Genomic DNA, 12,448 nt, shown 5'->3' on the forward strand with positions numbered 1-12,448 from the left:
GTACTTCTAAGCGTACGTTTTACGTACTATTAAGAGTACGTTTTTAGTACAAGATTTTAATATGGAGGCTCGGCTTTTACAAACTCAGGTTTGACCATACACCGTGTGTGATCAATTCAGGTGAATGATTTTGTTTGGTATTGTCATAATATTTCAGAGGTTTATCGATTCTGTGTACGATTACGCTGAGAACTCACTCTGGTCTTGTGCTCTCTTGAATAGTACCTAAAACAATGACGAAGGTATGTCGTAAATCAGGTGAATGACTCAACCAACCAATCCAGTACTAGGTTGGTTGGTTGAGTTATTCGCCTATTTACCATATCCGCTGCATCTCCGGTTCTGTAGTAATACAAGTAGGTGAAAGACTGGACCAACAAACCTAGTACTAGGCTGGTTGGTTCAGTCATTCACCTAATTTACTACAGAAAGTCTGGCTAAAAAATTGCGTGACCGCAAAATATCAGGCGTCTGCGCACCGTGATGTGCTATGGTGGCAGCACAGGGTTTACGTTACATTTGAAAGAGCAAGGATCACGAAAGTATCTGCCGGAATTGTTTCAGTTAATGTATTTTTGGGTTGCACGAGGCCCGTGTGGAGTCGGATTGAGGTTGCATTTTGTTCGCTTGTTAGGAAACCTTCCTGCTTATTTGTCATAATACTTTTTGACAGTGGCAAATCATACAGAAAGCTGAGCTTTGACTCTTTGACTGAATGTGCTTGATCCTGCGCATATTGCGAGCTTTACTGCATTCACTTCGCTGATTCTGGTGTGAGGACCGTATATACCGAGAGATAAACGGTGGTATCGGGCAAAAATCGCGATAACTTCCGGCGTCATTCGAGTCGCGAGCTGGCGTAACTACGTTTGATAACGGAAAAAGTCTGCAATGGATTCGTAGGTGAGTAAACCTGGGTTGGATAGAAATACTAGTGCCCAGTTTGACACTCAAGTGCTGAATACATCATCAAATGTGTTGAAGTGCTTACTATTCTCCTAGACGACAAGAGAGGATCTCTCTGGATAGAGTTTGTTGAGGGTGGGTCCATTGTTGCTAACTCAAGTTCGTTTTTGTATCATAAATATCGATAGTGGGTGCGTGAGGATGATACTCTCTCAACTTTGGTTGGACGTGCTGGTCTGGTTGACTTCCATCTGCAACGAGAAAATCTCATTTCGACTCGCCAATACTGCTCTGCATACTGTACGTTGGTCTGCACCACTTGCTGTTGGAGCTGTTGCAGCAGGCTGAGAAATCACGCCGAGATTTCCTTGGAAGCATTGTCGTCAGGGAAACCGCTGTCAAAGCTGATTTCTTGATCATCATCCGATTGGGAGTCTGCCTTGGAATCTTTTATGCTCTCCTTGTCTTGAGTATCCCTATCTTGGTGTGAGATCTACCATTGGAGTCACGCTATCGTTCGGTACCGATTGGACCTTAGGCTGCATAATTTTGCGGATAGGGGGCACAATGTGAGAGAAGTGTCTTGAAGCTCATGATCAGTTGATTAGCCGAGAAACGAAAAGTGCTGCTGGGATTGTGGATAGTACTGTTTATATACGCAGCATAATCTGTACTTTACAGGTCGCTGTCGCTCGACCGGCGAATGGGCTATAGCTTTACACATGCAGCCCTTGCACATAGCCTTCTTGAAAGACAAATTCAGAATGCTATGGCATGTATCATAGCCTTCTAAATTGAAACAGCACTCACATTGAACTTTTTTATTTAACAAAAAGGTAAATAAAAAATAAAATAAAAAATAACTTCTTAAAAAATAATATTTACAACTGTATTTACTTACAGTACATGATGAATACATAAATAAATATATGTATTATATAAAAAAAAGATAAATTAGGTTTTTGTCATCGTGTCATTTTCTGCCTCCAGACTCATATAAAGGAAAAAACCCCCTATTTCGGACTTGCACAAAAACGCAGTGCAAATTTTTTTTTTGGAATTATTTTTGAGTACTGAAGTTGGTAGTAGTAATATTTATGTTATTGCGCCACATGTGGATCGTTGCAGGTAGGAGTATATATTGAAAGTGGTCCAGAATTTGTGCAGTCTTTTTCGTTTTTGTGTGAAGCTCGTTGTTGTGCACAGATAGAAACCATGGCACCCGTAGCTATCTCAATCGGTCTTAAGGACACTCCTTACACCACCAAGGGATACCCCGTAACTAAGAGAGAAACTCGTAACAAGCGTGTTTCCAAGAAAGGAGTATCTTCTGCGCGAAGCAAGTTCGTCCGATCCGTCGTCCGTGAGGTATGTTTGTTTGACGCATGTCATACAAGAGTGTGTGCACTGCACTGGAAAACGCCTGACGATATTTAATATATTTATTATTCAGTCTAACTCTTTATGTTGTTGGAGAGTAGTGCGTTTGATGTGTTCAATTATTTGTTAGGAATTCTCGACTTATCGATCCAAAAAGTTTTCACTGGTGTGACGATAGTAGTACGAGATTAGCGAAACAAAAGTATTGTGCATTTATGAACCGTGCCTTGCAATTGTTGTCCAATTCTGCAGATGGTTGGATTTGCTCCTTACGAACGTCGTATCATGGAGTTGCTGCGAGTCTCTAAGGACAAGCGTGCCCTAAAGCTCGCGAAGAAGCGTCTTGGTACTCACGTCAGAGGAAAGGCCAAGAGAGAGGAGATGGTAGATGCCTTATCAGCCATTCACCGTGCTCAAACTCACAAGTAAATTACTTTGGTAGGAATAGATGTAAATCTCTACTAAAATTTCTTGTGTTTGCCTATCAAACTGTGTGGTACTGATGGGCGACAATATATTTGAATAATGCATGGTTCGAAATACGAGCCTTGTAGTATGTATGTATTGGGAATGCGGATTATTTCCTGAAGCCATGGCTGGATAATCGGAGGTGCCTTGAGTAGACGTATGTTTCAAATAGGTTGATATAGTATTTGCTTGGACGGCGTGTAGTTTATAGAGCACTATTTTTGGATCACGGGTGTGTGTATGTCTAGTTATTGCTATATATATATTTCGAAAACTTTTAATTGGTAGCTCCTAAGAGAGATTGAAGATGATTTAGTCGTCAATAGTGTTTATAGACGTGGAATGAAATTCGGGTCATTTGTGAATGTGTACTATTTTGTACAACGCCTTACTTTATATCATCAATAGGACACATATATTGGGGTTAAAATTAAGGGGGACTCGTCTTGTACCGTTATATTGAGACGTTCTATAGTTCTGCTTATGTATATCGTATTTCCGCATAGGATTTTTGCGATCAAAAGTAGTTTAAAATCTAAATTCATCTTTCCTTGAATGTTCTCTGGCGTGATTTAACGAGGACTAGCTATTCATACCTTGACTTTATTCGCCCATGGTTAGATCGTTTTTTTAACGTTTATCCTTGAACGGCATTGGGTGAATTAGCATAATATGGCTAGCAAGTGCTGTATTGGGAGAGATTCTAGGCTGTTGCGGCAAATATTTTTTGATATATAGTTTTAACATTCAAATATATGATGTGTATGCTAACGTACTTGTGCAAGACGAGTTATGAGATAGTTCGCGTCAGGTAGGATCAGAAATAGTTAGTGATGCTCGGTACTGAAACAGTCGAGACTTCCATTCGTTTGTTCAACTTACACATAAGTATACAAGTTCGTATTCGAATTGGTTGATTCGGCAGATACGCTTAAACCCCATCCTCGAGAGCTCTATGCTAAAAGTATTCGAGCTTCTCATATCAGTATGATACGAAGAGCAACTATCTGGAATGTGCTTACGTGGATGCAACCCCTTCTGTTTTAATGTTGAGATCTCGTTATCATGATGAACAATACCTTCAAAAATACGAAACAATTTAGATAATAAATATCGATTTAGAAGCCTCTCAACAATGGTTGTAAAAATGTAGTCCACCATTCTTGGAAACATTGCAAAATATACTGACTTGTTTAAAAAAAGTGAATGCAGTCATAATTTTTTCTTTATCTGTGAGACTGTATTATGTTTCTACTACGTACATTGCAGCTTTCTCAAGACTGATTTAAAAGCCGAGATCGAATACTGAGCAACACTGTATGATGTATGCTTAAAACAGAATCGGCTACTTGCTGGTTCCTCCTCCCATGCGTAGCTGTATATACGTTTTCTACAGAGCTACTACCTAAAAAAAAACACGAATTTAAGGAGATCGGAACACAATGTAGCAATGAGATTCGATGCTACAATATCTCAGACACACAAGTAGTTGAATGAACTTCAATCGACACAGAATATATAGCAGACATCCAAGGAAGTATATATTGTTGCATATACTTCAGGATCTACGCATTATTACAATTACTTCACAACTTTTCGATACAATGAATTATACACCTAACAAGATATTCATCGTTACAAATGATCAATACAATGGTTAATAAACTAAATGTATCTCATACTACAATACATGCGTTATTTACTAAAAACTTTTTGGATGCAAATGACATGATGAACAATACAGTATAACAGATATCCAAACATCGTTACAGATGCTTAAGGGTTTATGCATTAATACAGGTACCTAATACATATATCGTGAATACTTCAGGTTGAACAGTTTATTTTCAGGCAGCACCTTTACTCTTCCGCCGTGATTGTTGATAGTCCTGCACATCAGAAACAACAAAAAATTAGTCCATCATGGTGATAATAGCGTACGAGCATTTGTAGGGGATATCAAAACGATCTCATAGTACACATGAACAATATAAAATTCGAACCAAATATTCGGTTTTAGATTATCCACGATCTGATGGATAGTTTCAAAATATATTAAAAACACACTGACGTCGATCCGATGGTTGCAAAAGATACATCAAAACATTCACTATCACATGTACAAACCGTATATACGAAGAAGTAACTTACCTTTGAAAGTCTCAACCGGGACAAAGGTGACCAAAGTGTATAACTTGTGCTTGGCATCCTCCTCATCGTTACGCTTACGGCTCATGCGGACGCGAACACGGTGGGGTACATTGCGAACTCCACGAGACCAGAGGTGCTTATTTAAGTTGGTATCAACGCGAACATCCTCAGTACCCATCATCTTGGCGGCAAAAGCCTTTACCGTCTTGATGGCCTTAGGGGCACGCTTCTTGAAGCCACTACATAGAACAAGCGTATACATATAAATTATCTATGAAATTGCGATTCCAAAAACCACATGGATAAACCTCTAGCTATAGGTGAAAATATGTACCGAGAATTCGATTGCTAATAGCAACAACGTAAGCAGGCACAAATAAATTTGTGCGAAACATACGTTCCGTGGAGCTTCTTGTGAAGATGGATGGTAGCCTCTCGGGTTACAACATCCGACACGGCGCTTCTCTTAGGTGGAGCCATTTTTCCTGCTGATTTGGCAGTTACAAAGCAAATAAATAAAGCTCTTAGTATATACAGCAATTAACGCATACAACTATCTTGCAAACCTCATTCCAATCACTAAGAACACTGGTGATACTGAGTTGGTGATTTCGCTTTGTGATGACCCAAACTGAAGCATGCGCAAATACCGTGGGTAACGGTTGCTGAATGTGATACGTTGCGTACTACGTGCTATGCATGTTGATCGTTATATGTAGCGGAAAGATGCATATTTCATTTTACACTTACTAGTTTCAGCCTTAAAGTGTAAAGGAAAGGCATTCGGGCAGCTTCGCGAGTTTTAATTAATCCTGTCGGCGTCCATCTATAGCTGTCTACCCCACACGTGCATCCACCCAAAGCCATTTACTTTGAAAAATTATCTCCCCCAGAAAATTACGGATACAATCATAAACCAAAATGGAAAAATAAAACTATAGTTGAGAAATAGTTTTATTTGAGCAAAAGGCATTTGATGTGCTGCAAATAAATATATATGTATGAAAACAAAAACTTCTCTGTGAACGAAACTACATTGACTAGTTCTAAAAACCATTATTTCGGTTGAGCACACGAACAAATTTTTATTTTAAGATTTGTATAGTTTTCCTATATAAAAATCCAAAATATGAAACATGCCTTCTGAAAAACCCCAAAGTTCGACTCCGACAGTCGCAAATTAATTTTTAGAAACAAACAATATATGAATGTGCTGTTTGTATATATGTGAAGGCTGTTTTGTAATTTATTTTAAAAAAGGGGGGTTTTTTATATGAAGTTTGGCGCGCTTTTGGCGCTCAGAATATTTACGGTAAGATATGTACATTTCTGACGCTCTTGTATTTCCTCCGGTTTATTTACTACTACTATTGTCTTGTGTGTCAGTCATACCTTCCACTATGCGAAATTTTGGGGCCTGATTTTTCTTTGTTTCCCTTCACCATGCTTAAGAAGGTGATGGCAGTGGATAATTGACTATGTAATTGCGGTTGAATAGTCATGTCATATTGTTACGCGTTATATTGTGAAGTGTGTTGACCCCGGCTCACAGATTTCTTGTTTTCTACCCGACTTTCTCTTATCTCTGATATTGAAGTAACTCTTGAAGAATCCCATGTTTTCTATGCAAATGAAAAAAGATATAGCCCATGAAATGGCTAATGATATTGACTACACTTTATTAGATCACCTTCCGGCTTACGGTCCATCTCGATATGGTTGGTAGTGTTAGATATACCTACACCATAAGATTGTAAAATAAAAAATAGTTGAGATATGTGGACAAAGTACCCTGGACACAGATTTAAGACAGGACCATATAATGGAATACAGTCAAACCTCGATTATTGTCTACCCTGATTTTTGATTAGTCCGATTATTGACTACTGTTCCAGCTAGTGTTTAAAACTTTCAGACCTATTACCTTTTATTTTAAGTCTTCACACTTACAGTTCACCCCTTTAAAATATCTAGCCGTATAGTTCTCCCAAAAGAATCTACTAAGAATCGTGTAAGAACGAGCTGTCAGTCCTAGACTGCTTAAGACATGCCATTGCGTATTGCATATGTGTTATGTACATTAGTTGCCATATAAACTAACAATAACTCTGTACATTACACACATTTGCTACATTTGCAATAGATGGCTTCTTTCCTAAAAGGAACCCTGTCGAAGAGGACACACATATTAACATCTGTGGTAGCGATTAATCTGAAGCTGACGACATAAATAGTGCAAATATTGCTAACTTACTATATACGTGGATAAATCAAAACCACACCATCAAGATAGTAGCTACAGAAGCTGCTAGTCATCTGCTGTTGCTGGCATAACAACCCTAATGCTAAAGTAAATAATAATACATATATCAAAAGGAGTATGTATACTAACAGCCCACTGCTCATTGTTTGTAAATGTAGAAAAAAAAACCCGTGAATACTGAATCACTGGGTCTTGACTGTATCACATACCAGTAATATCTACTAAGACCATTGTTTATATATAAAAATCAGATGAAAAAGGGCGTTGGAAAATAATGAAATATGATTATAGAGACTTTATTGAATTGCCTTTGATCTGTGTCAATCTGGTACAATATTTTCTATGAATACGACATCTGAGGATGAAAAAAAGAACAGAAATCAACGTGACGCTAGCCCTTTTGGTTTTGGAGGCCTAATACTCGCTTTCTACGTTGGAAAAGGCCAAACAACATCTGGAGATCGGGATAGACACATGTAATACAATACTAACACTTGTAAGATTCGGTCTATCAAGGCGATATCAACGCTTTATAGTAGTTAAATGCTTAGGTAGAATCGGAGAATTCAAAATAAATAAACGAAATGAGACTTTTAGTAAAGTTAGGTATGCCTCGTAAAAACAGCAATACTCTGAAGGATTGTGAGGTGACACACACACACACATGGAACTAATCATATATCGCAATAGTTTTGTATTTTATTTTAAAGAATCATTCTTTTATAAAGATCATGCTAAATCTGAAGCGAAACGCAGACACGACACGATGCGTAGCTAACCCATTTAACAGAAAATCTGAACAGAAAAAAACACCTGACGATACGCGTCGCTAATACACCAGTGTTGGCCGTGGATGGCAAGTTTATCTATATGCTTAGGGTGCAGGCGAGTACCCTGTACACTCTTATTGGGCGGCGAGCAGCCCTGAGGACATGGCGCATTGAACTTTGCATGAGCGCTTTTGAGTCGGTGAGTACCTGCACCTTCGAGAGTGTTGCATGGCACCCAGCCGATAGATTCGCCCTGAAAGGTTTTGATTTGGTTTGGCATTATTGCGTAGAATGCGGAACATGTAAAGGCGCTGGAATGGAGTCACGAAAAGCTGTCCATTTCGAGTATACTCATGAGTTCACAATTCCACACTCCTACAGTGAATAACACTTCAAGGATTAGAAACGAATATTTCACTAAATATGTACACCAAGTATGACGGATGTGGTCAGTGACAGTATGGAGCTGTCACTTGTACCCATTCGATCGTCGACGGCGCGGGCACGAGGGTATCACGTCGAACCACTCCAACATTAGAACAGTTACCTGGTATATTGGTAGGCATGTACGCATACGTACATTAGGCGGATAGAAAGAGAACCTTTTTTTTTTCTGCTTTAAGCAATGAACGTTATGGTGTTAGTTATAAACGTTTGTGCGTTTATTCATAGACGAAAAAGGCTTAAATATGGGTATAATATTTTGAACTTATCACTTCTATAAACAGTTTTATGATTACGTTAACATCCATATACACAGTTATAACCAACATATAATACTTATATCTCGCGAAAAATACATGCTATAGTACCCATAATTACACATTTATTAGCTAACGTTCATATACACACACTTGACAGGGATTTCGCGTGATACAAGATAGTGATAGAAAATATGAAAACAAACATTCGTGAAATTGCATGCATCAGCACATTATAGTCATCTCAACCATGTAGCAAGGAGTGAGAGACATCTGGCGTCGTCACGATTTCGCAACTATAAGACCAGGGCCATAGATACGAGTATTTCACATTCACCCGTTGTTAAAGGAAATCTCAACCCATGTAGGAACGTGATTAGTAAATATAGCAGGCGCGCCGTTTACAACGGCACTTCGGACCACTTATTCAGACTTAACACTCTTTACTCAGCGTTACTCGGGTTTGACGACAACAAAGATGAGTGACCTGTGGCATTCGGGATTGCTTGAACATAATTTTCGAACAGAATAAAACTTAAAAATGTACAATCCGACGACAATATTACAAACCCACCTACACTATTCACACAAAAAGTGAGGAAATCAAATTCGAAGTTTGTAAAGAGCAGAATAGACTTGATAGACAGAAATAGAGCGATTGAAATCACGCAGTGGACGACGATCAAGTTTAACCGTACGTTTAAACTTATCAATCGATTTCGCCCACATTAATATATTGCTTAGAAACTATTTTTCTCATAAAATATAGGCAAACCCAAATCGATTTCGCCCACATTAATATATTGCTTAGAAACTATTTTTCTCATAAAATATAGGCTACGAGTCAAAGCTGAAAGTACAGAAGGGAATATAAAATTGCCTGTGCTTACTGAAAGCTAATCGGAACACTGTAGTTTTGTCAGTCGTTACACGCATCAATATAACTTTCCCAATATCAACAAATCCGTCCGAGAAACATTGGCTGGCCGCTCAATGCATTCTGCAGTACCTGAAACAGACCTCACAACATAGTATCACATATAAGTATGCGCCTGAGCCCCCCTACTGTGTGTCAAACATGTGGAACACATAGTTTTTATTGTGCCATCCGATCTCAGCCACTGCGACAAGATCAATTTTGACCGTGCGCATTTGCACGTGTCACTTCTCAAGCGCCTCACATTTCATGTACTCTTGTTCTTAGAGTGTACGTAGATTGGAGTTAATCAGACTTTTACTTTTTGCTTCAGCGACCATCGCCGTGCAGCAAAGTGTGTCAAGTTGTGTTGCTCTGTATCTGACGTGGTGAGCGTGATGCTTATATCCGTCCCTGCATGCAACGTTCAGAGACCTCTTGAGAGGGCATAGGTTTGATAGCAGACGTCTGTAAACCGTAAGATTCGAGGTGAGTCGGTTGCAGAACATCTTCGTCCATATGATCTGCGCTTATATGTTAATTCTTCTGTTTTGTTGTAGCAGTCACAATTAAACCCGTTGCTTGTGAACCCTCGTGTTTATACTCAGGACAATCGTCTACAAGCTTCATAAGCTGTTCGTAGACATGTGACATGTTGCTTTTTATAGCGAAAATGGTTGTGTTTTCTCTTCCCCTGTTATGTCTTTGAAAGCGCTCAGCTATGTCCGTTACTTTGCTTGGGCTTCGCGTGACTCATGTGTAGTATTGAAAGACTAAGCTTTTGTTACCTTGGCTTGATTCCTTTGTTGGTAGACTGGCATTCAAGTGGTGGTTTCATGGGATATGGTTGCTTCATCCGCCTTACGTTGGAATCCCTCTTAATGTTTTCAGTATTTTTATTTTCAGGGCCAATACAGCATATGATTGTATGTACCCAAACGTTGCCTTCATCAGCCGGGTACCTTTTTAGTATAAACCTCTCTGTCGACGTAAATCGGCTCTTCTTGTTTCATTGCCTGTAAGTTACTGAACCAAGGGTCTGACTTCATCAGAGGACAACATAGCATTATGATGACTTTCTTAAAGTAAAGATAAATAAATAACAACACTAATAGTTGCCAAGGCGGGTTTGACCAACCGTTGTGCTCCGCAAGATGAATCTCAAACATCACCCTCAGGGTGATTTGAGAACAATCTTTTGACAGTCTGGTAACAGACGGGAAAGTATGCTCGGGAGGTGGTCGTGCACGCTTGGTGTGAGACCTTTGCACAAGTGAACTGACCGAGGCGATCATATCACCTGTTTACCATTTAATTGTACTGTTTCATTTTGTAAGATATACCAAACACTTTTAGTCACAAGCCACTCCAAAGTGTGTATTTGAAGTGCTCTAAAGCAGATGCTATGGCATATGGTTCTTGCTTTTAACTGTAAGGGAGGTACGCTGCGAAGTGTTAAGCACTTACTAAAGAACTGTAGATATCGAGGTTCAACTTTGTAGAATACACCTCTCATAGCATTATCGGATGCGCCTGTGGCTAGCTTATAAGGTTTCCGGTCAACACTTCGTCGCGTTACAGGTACAGACTGCACGGCGGTTCTAACAGATAAGCTATTAGATACTGTTAAGAGCGTAGTCATCGCTTTCTTTCTTTCTTGTGATCTACATATATTCCATATTGTGTGTGTCAATTTTCCCAAACGGTAAGCTCCCATCCCAAGCAGTATTTGAAAATTACTGGCACGCGCAACCGCTCCTCAATCGATATCACTTTATTTGGTATCTCCCGTCCAAATCGGTTTCTCAATCGCCTCGGGAGCTCCACCAGTTTCGTCCGCCTTTGTGTTTCTAGCGACGCTGTCCCCCAAGTGAAACGGGAAATGGCCTGCTGCACACACAAACGAGCGTCAAAAATTCTTGCCCGCAGCCTGGATGCTCGACTCACCCCTCCACTTGTAACTTATCTCTTTTGAAATAAATGATATTATCCCTAACACTCTCCTAAATCCGGTACTTATGAATAGTATTAAAATGAGATCAGTTCCCATGTTCTCCCCTTGATTGTATAGGTACAACGTTTCGTGTTGTAGTAGATATGGCCTTCTGTCGTTGCGAACGCCAGACAATAGGAAGCTGGTTGATGCGGAGGACGAAATCACTTGTGGAGCGATATATGTGTTTGCAACCGCTGTAGTCAGCATCGGTATATACGTCATATCAATGCTGACTACAGCGGTTGCAAAGACGTATATCGCTTCACAAGTAGTTTTGTTCTCCGCATCAACCAACTTCCTATTGTCTGGCGTTCGCAACACACTTTGTGATCAGCTGTGAATAGTGAGGAAGTATCAGTTTGTGTGCGGATGTATTTTGTAGTGACTATGCATCATCTCACAACAAATATAAGGCTGTACCCACAAAGCGACCCTGCCCGTTTAAAAGTATGGATGAAGCGGCTTGGTCGCTTAGGAAATGGTGTTTAAAGTATGAGTTTTGCGGATATGGATATATCAATACGTAAAAAAACACATCCGCCCCATGTATTGGAAGCCGCGGGGTATTAGAAGCAGACATCGTTAACACACGATGCAGTACCAATGACTGTAGATAAGTGGAATGCGCAATGGCAGCTGGCAACTTGATGAAACACAAGAATACAGAGCAAGTGATGTTAGAAAACTGATCGTTTACGACGAGATCCAAGATGAGAATAATTCGTTACCAAGGCACTCAACACGACTCAAACACAACAAACCATTTATGCTCACTTACACAAACATTCCAGGCATTAGTCAGGCAGCCCGTCCTGAGAGGATTATAGAACTCGAGAGGATATCATAAGACAATACTGCAACATTGAACAAAGCTGATCAGTTGATATTCGAACTAAT

At 39.6% G+C, this 12,448-nt stretch overlaps 2 protein-coding genes across 2 annotated transcripts; one reads left to right on the forward strand and one right to left on the reverse strand.

Moving 5' to 3' along the window:
• The first annotated feature begins 2,049 nt into the window (after positions 1-2,049).
• SARC_00914 (50S ribosomal protein L36e) lies at positions 2,050-3,108 on the forward strand. The gene is made up of 2 exons (XM_014305391.1): positions 2,050-2,274; positions 2,539-3,108. The coding sequence occupies exons 1-2, from the start codon at positions 2,122-2,124 to the stop codon at positions 2,713-2,715; spliced, it is 330 nt and encodes a 109-aa protein (XP_014160866.1). The 5' UTR covers positions 2,050-2,121; the 3' UTR covers positions 2,716-3,108.
• Positions 3,109-4,191: 1,083 nt separating this feature from the next.
• On the reverse strand, positions 4,192-5,857 carry SARC_00915 (60S ribosomal protein L31). The gene is made up of 4 exons (XM_014305392.1): positions 5,656-5,857; positions 5,303-5,393; positions 4,906-5,144; positions 4,192-4,643 (listed from the first exon to the last, which is right to left on the reverse strand). The coding sequence occupies exons 2-4, from the start codon at positions 5,383-5,385 to the stop codon at positions 4,615-4,617; spliced, it is 351 nt and encodes a 116-aa protein (XP_014160867.1). The 5' UTR covers positions 5,386-5,393; positions 5,656-5,857; the 3' UTR covers positions 4,192-4,614.
• Positions 5,858-12,448: the final 6,591 nt, after the last annotated feature.

Source organism: Sphaeroforma arctica, assembly GCF_001186125.1.
Source record: "Sphaeroforma arctica JP610 unplaced genomic scaffold supercont1.32, whole genome shotgun sequence".
In the NCBI taxonomy this organism is placed as follows: domain Eukaryota; class Ichthyosporea; order Ichthyophonida; genus Sphaeroforma; species Sphaeroforma arctica.

Bases quoted from the DNA above. Each gene is read 5' to 3' on its own strand.
- SARC_00914 (XM_014305391.1), top strand. From the start codon at position 2,122: ATGGCACCCGTAGCTATCTCAATCGGTCTTAAGGACACTCCTTACACC. The intron at 2,275-2,538 runs GTATGTTTGTTT...CCAATTCTGCAG, and splicing joins TCCGATCCGTCGTCCGTGAG to ATGGTTGGATTTGCTCCTTA.
- SARC_00915 (XM_014305392.1), bottom strand. From the start codon at position 5,385: ATGGCTCCACCTAAGAGAAGCGCCGTGTCGGATGTTGTAACCCGAGAG. The intron at 5,145-5,302 runs GTATGTTTCGCA...TGTTCTATGTAG, and splicing joins CACAAGAAGCTCCACGGAAC to TGGCTTCAAGAAGCGTGCCC. The intron at 4,644-4,905 runs GTAAGTTACTTC...TCTGATGTGCAG, and splicing joins CCCGGTTGAGACTTTCAAAG to GACTATCAACAATCACGGCG.